This window comes from Eretmochelys imbricata, chromosome 7 (genome assembly GCF_965152235.1).
Source record: "Eretmochelys imbricata isolate rEreImb1 chromosome 7, rEreImb1.hap1, whole genome shotgun sequence".
Taxonomy (NCBI): domain Eukaryota; kingdom Metazoa; phylum Chordata; order Testudines; family Cheloniidae; genus Eretmochelys; species Eretmochelys imbricata.
In genome coordinates, this window is record NC_135578.1 from 107,605,937 (window position 1) to 107,619,406 (window position 13,470).

At 36.1% G+C, this 13,470-nt stretch overlaps 1 protein-coding gene across 4 annotated transcripts in view; it reads right to left on the reverse strand.

Moving 5' to 3' along the window:
* WDR11 (WD repeat domain 11) overlaps window positions 1-13,470 on the reverse strand; it is a 76,980-nt gene that overhangs the window by 42,431 nt on the left and 21,079 nt on the right. For 3 of the 4 annotated variants that reach the window (XR_013346725.1, XR_013346724.1, XM_077823012.1), the window contains exons 5-10: window positions 12,831-13,017; window positions 8,872-9,037; window positions 5,809-5,923; window positions 4,402-4,597; window positions 3,043-3,146; window positions 1,737-1,916 (exon numbers count right to left, since the gene is read on the reverse strand). Coding sequence is in view for 2 of the 4 variants with exons in the window: in XM_077823012.1 (XP_077679138.1) it covers window positions 1,737-1,916; window positions 3,043-3,146; window positions 4,402-4,597; window positions 5,809-5,923; window positions 8,872-9,037; window positions 12,831-13,017 (948 nt within the window). In the remaining 2 variants the exon portion in view is untranslated. The remainder of the gene's footprint in view (window positions 1-1,736; window positions 1,917-3,042; window positions 3,147-4,401; window positions 4,598-5,808; window positions 5,924-8,871; window positions 9,038-12,830; window positions 13,018-13,470) is intronic. The other variant, XM_077823013.1, reaches the window with a different exon arrangement.

The following is a 13,470-nucleotide window of genomic DNA, read 5'->3' on the forward strand; positions in this document are numbered from 1 at the left end:
CTTCAGAGAAGGCTCAAAAGTGAAAAACAGGCTCAAGTATCACACTGAAATATAAGTACAATATTTATATTCCAATTGATTTATAATCATATGGTAAAAATGAGAAAGTAAGCACTTTTTTATTTTTTGATGTCTGATTTTGTAAGCAAGTAGTTTTTAACTGAGGTGAAACTTGAGGTACGCAAGATACATCAGACTCCTGAAAGGGGTACAGTAGTCTGGAAAGGTTAAGAACCACTGGTCTAAAGAATAGGATGAAAGACTGGTGCTTAAAGAACACACACTTGGTGTACAGCAAATATTATCCTATACTGCTGAATGCATTTTATAGCTACATATTGGTTTCTTAATCTTTATATTTCACTCTTGGAACAAATACTAATGCAAAGCTATAGTGGAAGGATTAGATATTTGTCAGTAAACACTGATTTGCTATATACACATAAATCAACGAAAAAATATTTCCATCAATAATAGAAATTTACAGGTAGGAAAAGAAAAAATGCTGCTTGAGAACTCAGTTTGATTTAAAGATATTTACAATACATATTTTTGACATGTGATGTTGATAATTTGGTGTTTTAATGGTAATAAAGCTTTCTTAATCTCAAAAAGTCTACTGTCATTACATAATTATTGGATGACATTATTTGCAATTGTGCTAAGGGACTAAAACAGGATTTATTAGGAGGAGGATTTACAAATTTCCAGAGTGAAATCCCGTGTCAGAGAACTGGAATGGTATAAATAGCCCCCAAAATGCCCAGTTGTGGCCACAGGAGGATTCCCCAGCACAGACGTTGTGACAGACAACCATAAGCTGCCTTCTGAAGGTCCCTTTGCAATCCCTGGGAAAGGAAGTAGAATGGGAATGTTGGGGGCTGGACTCCAGCATACCATGTTGCAGAGACTCCAGGCAGTGCTGAAGCCCATAGGGCAGCCCAGGGAGGTTGCTGTAATTTAGCCAGGCCCCAAGGGTTTTCTAAATTATGCTGGGAGTTACTTCAGCCACAGAAGAAGTCAAGAATCAGGGTCCAGTCTTGCAAACATTACAGTGTGTTTCAGGCCCCAGTCCTGCAACTGGCTCCACTCAGGCAGATGCCTGAGCATGCCTGGAACCCCAGTGAAGTCACTGGTTCTATGCACTAGCACAGGTGTCTTGCCAACATGGAGCCTGTTGAAGGATCAGAGTCTAAACAGCAAGGGTTTGCAAGATCAGGCCTTAGATGCCAATCACAGCAGTATCAAGATGCTTTAGGTCAGAACCAGATATGGCAAGGAAAAATAATGGCATGGTTAAAATTAAGTATATGCTTAGTTACTCACTTGAATCGGGGCCTTAAGGCATGTATTAAGCTCATTAATTCATTTTGGACAAATGGCATACAGAAATGAATTTTTAGGAGGGTTTGGAATGAGGAGCAATCACTGCCTTACAGAACAGATTTTGGTAAAGTATCCATGAACAGAGGGCAACATGGAAGACAAAAATACCACCAAAATACCTGTTTCTAAGCATAAGACAGCCAAACCACTTAAATTTACAAGCTGCACCACATATGCCCAAAGTTGCTGGCAGCAAAACTATGCAAAAAATATTTCTAATGAAAGTTACTAAAACGGCCACTGCTTTGGACTGGATACACAGTATTAAAAATAGACTGAAATTATCCTTGGTTTTGTACATCCTTCACACGTAAGTACAAAACATCAAGCACACCATTCAGAGTACTTACCAACAGCTAAGAGAGGCTGATACTGTTTTATGTTTTTTGTGGTTAGAGGTGGACACATACGGATAGCAAATGGAGGCAAAGGAAGTCCTGAGAGAAGCCCCGTCAGCAGGAATTTGAGGTGCACTTCTTGAAAGAAATAATTTTTTAACTGTTCTTCACCAGTAACTGCACCTTGTCCTGCTTTATATTTTAAAAAAATAAATAAAAAATGAAGCTTCTGTAAGCATTGCATTTTAATCTGACAGTAGATACATACTTACCAGCTGCTTACAAAATAAGGCAATTAATTATCAATAAATGTATGCAGTAGTAACTTTTATTTAAAGAGGCATTCAATATTGTTGCAATAGACACAGGCAGAACTATCTTCAGGAGACTTACATTTCAGCTGGTAATTTCTTAAGTCTCAAACCTCTTACCTCCACCTGCCCCCACTTTTATCTTTAGGAACTCAAATATGTAAACTTTGTAGATTCTGATCTATTTCCATAAATTCAGAAATGGCTTCATTTTTGTCTTTTAGAGTTCAAAGGTGTTTTGCACATGATTAGTCCATTTGGAGAGAAAAAGAAGCGCCAATTCTGGAAAGTTACTACCGTATATACTCCACTTCTAGACATTAAGTGCACTTGCACAGTAGTTATTTTAAAGACAGAAGAAAAATAGAGCTTGATTCTGTTGCCCTATGCTTTGCACAGCCATTTACGCCAATGCAAAGCAGTTGTAAGAAAGGTACCAAATCAGAATGGCACTGACGTAAATGACTACACAATATGCAGATAATGGAGAATCAGGTCCTAAGTGTCCATCCTTAATGCTCCAAATCATATCAAGTTATCGAAAAGAAGGGTTTTTTGAAAAGTGGTCTGCTGAGGGTGAAAATTCATTCAAGTGCAGTATATCTTTATACCACGTCGGGAATGGGTGCACAGGTCACATCTCACAGTCAGGGTATCTCTGGACTGGATTTGAATAGGGCTATTCCAGTGAATCCAAATTCTCACACACGTGATTCATAGGAGCTGTAACCATTATTTCCAGATATACAAAGGTTCTCCTGCTACTGAAATGTTGTTTATTTTCCCAACATTACATTTTTAAGAGGAGCACATACAAGGTATGTTGTCTTCATGTCATAGAAAGATTAATTGAATATTTTCTTTAAAAAACAGAAATGCTGTTCAGTTTTTCAACATCACAACAACTCAAACTCTGAATAGTTTCAGTATTTACATATAATCCATAAACCATAAGATTCTCTCTTTAGTTTTAAAAGACTACCTCTAAAATTGTTTGTAACGCTTACCTATCATGTTATCCAATGAAAGATCTGGAAGTTTATTTTGGAATGCTCCTACAGGAATTCCACAGAAAGCAACTGGTGAATACAAAGGTGATGCACTTGAATTGCTTTAAAGGAAGAAAAAAGGTTGTGAACGCAAAATGGCATGGCTGTTTGCTTGATGCACTTGGTTCTGTTTTTTCCCTGAACTATTCTTTCAAATGTCACTTAAACACCCTGCTACTTATTATCTGCAACATTATTTTGGTGATTTTCCATATACAATCTCACCAATATATGGCAATTATCCAGAGATAATTGCTTTGAGTTAGCATGTCTCATCTTCCATATACACATTTTCTAACCAATCCTCTTTGCTTCGTATTTGTGACTAGTTACCCCAATGTAGTTCTTGTTCTGAACTGACATCCAAAATTTTATACATGCATTTTTCCTGTACTATTCCTATTTTAACACTAAGTTAATCAGTGCAGTAGCCACAGACCTCAGATCTAGAAAAAGTATTAATACACAGTTTAGAACATTGTAGCAACATAATTTTAGAACGTGGTTACATCAGAATATTCCCTGTCCCAACCCCTTTTTAACTGACTCAGTACTCAAATGCCTTATAGCAATGGATCAAATTCAGGAAAGTAGCTGAACAGTGGTGTAAAAACCACCCTCCTTAAGCCATCTAAGGACTTGTCTATGCAAACATTTAGTTTGCAACAAGCTGGAGCATGAAACTACCACTAGCCTGAGTGGATTAATAAACCACACCTAAGGAGGGCTCTTGTTACCAGACTTATGAAAGCCTCTTTTTTGAGTTTAATGAGGAGCCAAGAGGGGAACTATGGGGAGGGGTGCTTATAGGACTGCCCCAAGGCCATGAGGGGGCTCCTGGGAAGAGGACGTTCCCTGACACCTATTAAAAAGTGTTCTAATTTCCAGACTATTTTGGCAGTCCTTTCTTCATCCAATCAAAACACATAGGTCTTTTCTTCAGGAAAACAGTTTTGTCTAAAGAAAGCTAAATGACAGTGTTCAGGGTAGGAAGGAGGGATAAAGCTGAAGGAAAATTTTCCTTGAAAAAAATGTTAATGTTGGTCTCTACAGTATTTTTGGATATCTTCCCATTTGCAAGACAATTTTTTTTTTAAAAAAAAAGAAAGGGGGGAGGGAGGAGGGAAAAAAATCCCTCAAAACACAAATGAAATCTAAAGCCCTTTAGTTAATTATAACTATTTTAATCCTCCTACTGCACATACATTTTCAAGAAGCATGACTCAGTGTTACCGTTATATCACATCACATAATGTGATTAAGTGCTTCGTGTAAATACAATTAAACAACAATGTAACGGAAACATAATACAATTACCTGTTACGTAAATTTCTGCCAGAAATGGTAGACTTCAGTTCCCATATCATCACCCTGCCATCACTGACTATGAGAGCAGTAGAGTTCTCATTCACTGGGCAGCACACCATACTGAATGGGCGAACTGTCTTTGTCACCCTGATTGCATCAGACTGACTTCGTAAGTCATAAATCAGCTCCTGAACTGGATCTGGATCTGTAATATCAATGTACCAAGTATAAGCTGCATAACATTCAGACCCAAAAACAGGATACTATTCTTGGAGGGTAATATGGTTAAGAGGGAAGAACAATTTACTTTATTGTTAAGATTTACAGAATGTTCATATGAAAACAAGTTTTTATGAAAGAAAATTAGAAATTAAACACATTTTCACTTCTAACATATACAACGGGTGGTCTTAAATTCTATCCTTTTACTTTGAAAATGGGTAATTCCATCAAAATTTTTCAAACGTTATAAACATGACTTCTCTATTTCCAAAACTTCTCTTCAAAATAAGTAAAAGAAAGGTGTCCTCTAGATTAGTAAGCAGATAGTGAAATAAGATCTCTAAAATACGCTAACTCAAAAGCCAATTTGCCTTGGGACATCCTCCTCTCTCCCTAATCTAAAATACATTTCTGACATGCTTGTAAAATTGGAACAAGAGAACGTGATGCCAATAGCAGCTCACTAAAAAGACACAAACTACAAAAGCCTATCGAAAGACCTTATCAGAAACACCACTTACTATCCACGGATTTTAAAATTTACAGCATTAAGCATGTATATAGAGTTAGCTTATGCCCTTTATTCCCTGTTTAATTTAATTAAAACATTTAACTGAGTAATATTCTGTTACACAACCAATGATAGAAGTTTAGTAACTTAGAACTGGAATTACGGTATTATATTAGTTGATCCCAATTTACATTAAACTGTAATAAACTCTTCAGAGCAAATTGCTTCCAAAAACTTGTGTATACACATAATAATGCATTTAGAAACATAAGCATCTTTTGCTTTGTCCACAGACACGGTAAAGCAAATTAAATACCATTTATTGGGACTTTCCCTACAGATTTGATTATTAAGATGATTCATAATTTAAAAAGATTATTTATTCAGCAATTAAAGGATTTTCAGGATATTCAGGCTCTTATCTTGCATTAAAAGCCAAGGGAATTTAGAATTAAGTTGGAGAAAACAGTGGAAATTCAATTAATTTGAAAAAAAAAAGACAAGAAAACTCATGACCAACCATCACAAAAAAAAAAAGGCAAATACAATTTATTGTAAGACCCAGGTTTTAATGTTTTTCAGAAAAAGTGCTTGTATTTGAAAAAAATAAATTGAAATTTAAGCCAGAGGAGCTGATTTTGACATCATACTCAGTTTTGATCATTTATTGGCACCAAACTCACCTGGATCCTCATTTGATGTACCAGTTATACTAATGTTAGATCTGCGAACTCTTAAAGTTATACAACCATTCTCGTGTAGACAAAACAAACCATCACGCTGAAAGCATGGAATTACCTATATGAACAGATGTCAAAAAGCATTGAATTAAACACAAGATCACTTAGTGTGCAATTTATGTTAATATGCATCAGAAGGTGCTCACTCATTTATATTGAAGGAGTTACTGAAGAACATATCACTAAGGAACTATTTAAATCAATTTATCTAGTTATATTACCTGTAAAAAAGCACTGTAATGGAGATTTCAGTCCCCTGTGCAAAAAGTCCAGGACCTCATTTAAGCAAACTCAGTGGCAGTCTTTAGTTTAAAAAAAATATATAAAAAATCCGCACTTCAACAATGAGATTTTCAGCATAGGTTTTCTTTTAAACCGTGTTATAAAATTATTCAGCATAGGAACTTTATTTTTAGAGCTATTTGAATAATTATATTATAAATATTTGTGAATAAAGCCTCAGTTCCTTGTAATTTGGGATTACATATTATTCATGAGTAGCCAGACAACTGCTGGGTATTCACAGAAATGTCTGCAAATCCTAAGAATTCCAAGAGTTTAAGCACCAGGAACTATCATCCAAATGGAGTAATTGGAATGCCTTTTAATATAAACTTAGCAATTTAAAATAAGGAGTCATCATGTGACCAATCAGCTCTGTGTAGACCACATTTTGAGAACTTCTCTTTTATAGCATCATCAATATCTTTGGAACTAAACTGGGAAAATCAATTGATGGTTCAAATGATACTGGTACAGGTGAAATCAGTCGGCTTATGAGGAATTCTATGCTTTTCTTTTTGGGGGTTTGGAGGGAGGGCATTCTTTCCACATGTACATACACAATTGCACTCACATTTGTTTTAGCTGTGATATTTTGCTCTACTTTTTTTCTAGTCCCAGGAATTCATGATTCCATAAGAGCAAACAGGCTTCAATAAGACCATAGACTTGATTTAGCTACCTAATCAAGCAAAGCCAGATGCTCAGAAAAGTGCACGTCACCTTGTGTATAAAAAGCTAAACACACAGAAAATGAAATTTCCTTTCTCCACAGGATTGTTTCCACACTGGTAGTTTTTATACCACCACAAAAAGATTGGATTTGCAGTAGACCTCTGTGAGCTTAATTAAACAATGCCTGCTGCATCGGGGCCAGCTTTTTCCCTATCTAGTTTATTTCTTTTCACTGTCTGTTACTCATCAAAAGAAACTGTCAAGTGGGTGAAGAACTTATGGCTGCCACATTGCTTCTAAAGGCCATGCACTTCTCCCACTCTTGCCCAACTAGCCTGCCCATCCTTCACGAGGAAGCACTTAAAAATTCATTTTAAAATGGAACTTGCAAATATTTTCACACTGACATCAGTTTAGAGTGAACATAATTCACAGTTTTCAATCTTTTCATTTTCTCCCTGCCCACACAAATGTAAACTATTTGGAAAATGCAACTATTATGTTGAATGATTAGATCCTGCTGTATGAATATCTCAACAGCATGTCAATATTCCAAATGGAATCTTGATCAGACAAACTAAATGACTAAGGATTCACAAAAAATAGGAAAGATTAATGTGGATATAGCTTATGAAAAAGCCAGTTTACCTTGCCTAAAGCTACTGACCTAGGCCCTGCTCCAAGTTACACTGGTGTAAGCGAGAACAAAACTTAACCATTGCAACTGAGATACCATAACTTCATGATTTTTCACAATCATGTTTTAGAAATAACAAATAAAATCAGTTTCCATACTTATCTCCAGAAACCAAGCTACATCATATTTAAAAAAAAATTGAGCAGGGCATGCAGAAGAATGAAACAGATGCAGAGATGGATTTTAAATTGGCAGCCTGCAACTTTATTAATTTTAATGGGGAGAGGTACCTCAGTCTGTGAAGATATGGTCTCCCCTCCTTCCTAAAGCTACATCCATCTCCCAGCTTGCTTATTCATGTTTACATTTGGGAGTTGATTTCTTTGAGCTTCCCATCTGCACTGGGCACAGGTTGTGATGAAGTTACCAACTTCACTTATTAAACTTACAGCTTTTAAATACCTTTCCTTATTAGCCTCTAATCAGGTCCCCAGGATGCTATGGGAAAGTAAACTCCCCTAGGAACTACATGAATCTTCCCCTGAGGGAAAAATTCTTTCTGGATTCCAAAACTAGTGATCTGGTCAGATGCACAGAATCTTGGAAATGCAGTTCAAATTATACCTCCATTTTTCCAATAGGGATAGCACAACAGTAATCACGCCAGAATGGCTTATGCATGCATGCCAGTGAAGCTTTATATACAGCAAGGAGATGGGAGAGCTAATCATCTCTCTCTCTGTCTTCCAAGGGCCAATGGGTGGCAGAGGCACCTCTTCTCTACCCCTGCCCAGGACAAATCTTCACTTGCAACGGGGTTGGGGTGGAAGAGAAAGGCTGTGGAGCACTCAAGCCTATTCCACCCAGTCTATTCCCTGCCAGGCTGATCAACTACTGTTCTTGCTGAGATGAAGGGGGCAATTTTGTGATCATATCACAGTTTGAACAAACCATTCTAAGTGTCATGGCACCCTAGCTCTAAATTCAAGATTCCTTTATAGGTTATAACTGAGAAATCAGAATTGTCACGTTAAAACATTTTCTTTCAATAGATGTAAAAGCAGCTTTTCCTCATAGCACATGGTAAAATAATTTACGTGATACAGTGTTATGCAGTACAGAATATATGGTTGCTCAGTAGTATTTCTCAGATATTAGCGCACAATAAGAACCTTTGCTCTTCACACTAAATTAAAGTTTTCCTTGGGTTTTACAGACTAAAAACCCCAGCCTAAACATCTCTTTGACAGCCACACAGGAAACATAACTTTAGAAAGAAAGAATCATATATTTGATATTTATAAAAATCAAATTTATCTAGTTATATTCCCTAGAATTCAGTAACGGCTGGTATTAATTGCAAAGAATGTTAAATGAAATAAGCGTAGGCAGAAACAAACTAGATTTGTTACCTGTACAAAAGGTATGCCTGTTCTTTCAATAGCTATTACACCTACTGTCTGGTTCACTTCAAGGTCAAGAATCAAAATTTCTCTGGGATAGAGTAACAACATGTAGTTTCTTTTGGAAGGTAGATATGACAACTGAAGACACTCATTCAGTGTTACAGATTCAGCACTGAAATATACCAAATGCACATCTATTAAGCAGTTTTTACATAGTTCATAAAGCAGGAGCAGCTTTAAAGAGGTTTTGATATTAGCATATTTCAAACTCAGAATACAATTAATAGCAGCATGGTAATATTTTGCATGCAGCCACAAAAGCCAATTTCCAAGGACTGCCCACTTCAACAGATAAGACAGTTGTAGTTACCCCATTTGATCCATCACAATTCAAAATACACCTCTGGAAATTAAAGTCAAACTGAAAAGCCTTGAAAAATGAATAAGTTTATGATGCTAGGGAAATAAATGTAATGTAATGGTTTCACATTTCAAGAGAAAGGCTGTCCAACTGTGAATAGTGTTAGCAGTTGAAGCATCTATTGGTATTCATGAGAAATCAGCCTCACTCATGGGGCTCATTGCAATTTGCATATCACTGTGCATAATTTTTTATTTTGTAATTAACTAAAACTAGCCTCACAGCCAGAAAGTATGTTAAAGTTGAAATAAAGAAGTTGAGAATGCACAAACAGTATTTCAGCATGTTGCTGACTACAACACTATTAATAATCAAATGCAATGTATCTAAACAAGAGAGGGGCTGTGAAACAGAGGACATTCTTGAGACTATACATCTAATAATTAGTCTGTAAATCTGTGATAGAGTCATAAAGGGCATCTGTATCTTACGTAAACTCTTCATACTATTGAAAGTCCTGAGCAATTTATCATCTATCTCGCAGCTCACTTCTTTTTGATCTCCCTTTCTCTCTTGTTTTGCACAACCCATACAACTAACTCCCCCTTCATAACTAAAGGGCAACTAAAACAAATCCAAACCAATCACCGCTGTACCACTTACTTTTTGTTCTCTCATTCCCTTTGACTATTTATATTGTTTTGGGTGTGAAGGTAACTCGCAAACATGAAGTTTAAGAATGCATTCAGAACAACACAGAAACAAATTCCACCTTTGTTAATGTATCGTTACTATACCTGTGTGCGTATATCTATAGACAGATATACACACACACCCCCCACGTTGCAGCAGCACATTCGATCTCCTTGATATTTTTTTTTAAATCAAATATTCTATCTGATGTAGCACAAGCAGATCATGATAGAATAATATAAAAAGAATGTCACACACTTTAACTTAAAAGTATAAAGATCACAATTACTTAAACGATTACAAAATGAGATGCCATTAAGTCTTCTGTTCTATTTGCAATTTAAACAGCTTATTAAAATGAAGTCCAAATTTTTAATCTGCACTAAAATTTGGCGTTAAGCGCTGATTGACAATACAGTCTGATTAGTTTGTTCACACAATCACTGGCAGATTGGAAGGTATTTTTAACAAGTAAAAAAGTACAAAAAGAAAAAAATCACAACATATAAAAATGGAAGTTAGCTGATTTCTAGAATAACTTAAAATGAAGTAATTTTAGCTTTTAAAATACTGAAATTTAACATACAGGTTTAAATTCTGATTTTATTTATGTTATTTATTTATTTATAAATCATCTATCGTTAATTGCTAGGTGCAGGATAAAAAGAAATAAAGAGTCACTCTTAAACATAAAAATAATGTCTCTCTTTACTGCTGCTATTATTTAGGGTTTTCTGATTTTCCTCTAATACTCGCCCCCCCAATCCCATATTCCATGGGAAACGATATCAGGCCCTTCTCAGCTTTCATTATTAAAGGACGGCTTTTCCAAAAAAGTGGGGCTTGGTTTGAAAATAGTCAGACTTGGACTTATGCTAATCTCCTTTAATAAGTTGTTCAACTGTCATAGATCGCCCACTTAGCACACTATGCCATCTACCCCTGCCATAATATGCTTGACACAGAGATTCTAAGGCTCTGTCCACACTATGGTGGCCTGTAGAGTACAGACACTACATGCCCCCCAAGACTGAGTAAAAAGAGCAGTGTGGATGGTGAGGCATTGCTCAGGTGAGTAAAGACACACCAGAACCTTAGGGTATGTGCTGTGCACCCAAGACACACCCAAGCAGTGCCTGCCTCATCTACACTGCTATTCCTAGCAATGTAGTATCCTGCTGCTGGAGCCTTTCCCAGCCCCAGCGAAAGACTCCAGAAGCAGGGAAAGGCTCCAGATGGGGGAAAGCTTTTCCCTGCCACATGTAACTACAACTGCAGTTTGGATGCAGCCAGTTTTTCACTGTGGCATGTAGCTACATGTACTCTATATGCCCGTGCAGACAATTCTCTGAGTGGGATTGGAGAGGTAATCTCAGATAGTCTTTACAGAATTCAAGAATAATCTTTAAGGTTTTACAGACTGGGACTAGAACCTCAAACCAAACAGGGAAAATGGGTATGATATGCTTGCCACTGTTTTTCTTACTCAGAAAGCAGATGAGTCAATGTGGCTTTTACTTGGACAGTTGCACCTCACATTAAGTTGGAGGTAACAGCAGCATTGTTCACAGTTAAATCTTTAAAGAGGTACAGTCTCCTGGCAAACTGGAGACAGGAAAAGGTATGAATAATTGGTATTTTCTTAAATGCATTATACTTCAGTTTTAGAATGAGTACAATGCAATCCTAATCAGATTTTACAACCCAAAATTAAGAAATGCATATAACTAGGTACACATCATCTTCCGAAGTTTGAAGAAATACATTTAAAAACTGAGATTGCCTCATTTCAGAAGATACTGACAATTATTAAAAATACTAAAAATTATTAGATATTTGAAAAATAATCATACATTATATGCACCCTTTGAGCAAGTTCCTTGAAGGAATGCAGATAAAGGCAAGCAGTTGTACTTATTAGGGTTAGCAGATCACTAATAAAGTGCAATCTATTTACTATGTGGTAAATTCTGATAATGATTGAAGTAATTTTTGCTCAAATGCTGAAACAAAGTGCAATTTATTAAGGAAAAGTTACTCTAAAAATGGCATTGCGGTTCAGTATTCATTGTTTGAATGTTTTCTATATCATTTTGCTCATTGGCTCACCTTAGAAATAAAAAGATTTGTTCCTATCTACCAGGCTTACAAACTCAGCTGAGATCTGAAAGTTAAGCTGTGTTCTTTTCTGTTTCTTCAACATCACTATTCATCAGAACGCAGACCTTTACTATGCCATTTTGATGCCACTGAAGACCATAGATTTCTACAGTTGTAAATTAGGACAAAATTGGGCCCTTCAATTGGGATATATTTAACAACTCAGCTGATGATGCAGGAGAAGGAATAAAATCCAACTCCATCTTTCAGGATTATTGGATCTGTAAGAATAGGGTGGGAGTTAGCAAAACTTATTCGTCCATAATGTAAGCACATGACTCCAAAAGTCATGAGACAGAAAGCAGATTTGTTGAATGGGAAAGTGCTCTTTGTTCGCAAACTTTTTAGAATGTATCTACTGTAAGAATTCCCTCTCTTCCCTTCAACAATCAGAAGTAATTACTAAAAACAGGTTCAATTAAACCTTATTCAGGGAATCAAAATTAAAAGGAAACAGACGCCTGCAGGATTTAATAAAAGTAGATGCCTGACATCAGGTTCTTCACATTTCATAATCACAGGGCCAGATGCCCTTTAGTTTCACTACTACAGTGGAGAAGATTAGAGATGCTAGGACATGGACAAAAAAATAATTCTGCAATTTCCCTGTCCCTCAAAGATTTTTTATCAAATATTGTATCATAAATTAATCCAAGTAGTATTTACAGGATTTATAATATGACACAGATATATATATATATAGTTCCAGAGAAAAAGTTCTGTGTGGACAGAAGAAACACTTGCAACTTACCTTGGTTTTTCATTAGTGATTAAAATTTTGACTTTATCAAGGGCCTTTTTGGCCCCTGTAGCAGCAACCAGCTTGTTATGAGAAGGACTAGAATGTGGACTGGAGATGTAAACTTTTTTCCCTGAGCTGGCAGGAGCCTTGGAAGGAGAGAAGTCTGAGATGAACACAATGCCCTCACTGGTGAGCACTGTATCAAGAAAAACATTTTTTTATTATAGCAAACTATGATGTGCAATTTTCTTATGGTGTTTTATTTTTAATATAGCTTTTGGGTGGAAAAATTATAATAGTTTTAATGATATTGAACTGGCTGGGAAATTCATAATTCTAGCTAACAGGAATCTTCTAGTGAAAGAGCAGCAAATGGTCTATTACAATTCATTAGAGGCCACAAAACTCAGTTTTTCAAAATTAAGTCCGTATATTACAAAATACTGTACAGATTATTGGCAGAAAGTTCTTATTTGTCCTTTTACATTAGTTCCGTACGCTGATTTTCAGTCATCAACTATTCCTCATTAAGTTTTACAATGCAAAAGGAAAGCATGGTTACCCACAAGAATAAGTCCCCATTGCCAGTCTCACGCAGAATTGTTCTCTCAGAACCTCTAATTATAACATTTACATGATTGCATAACCC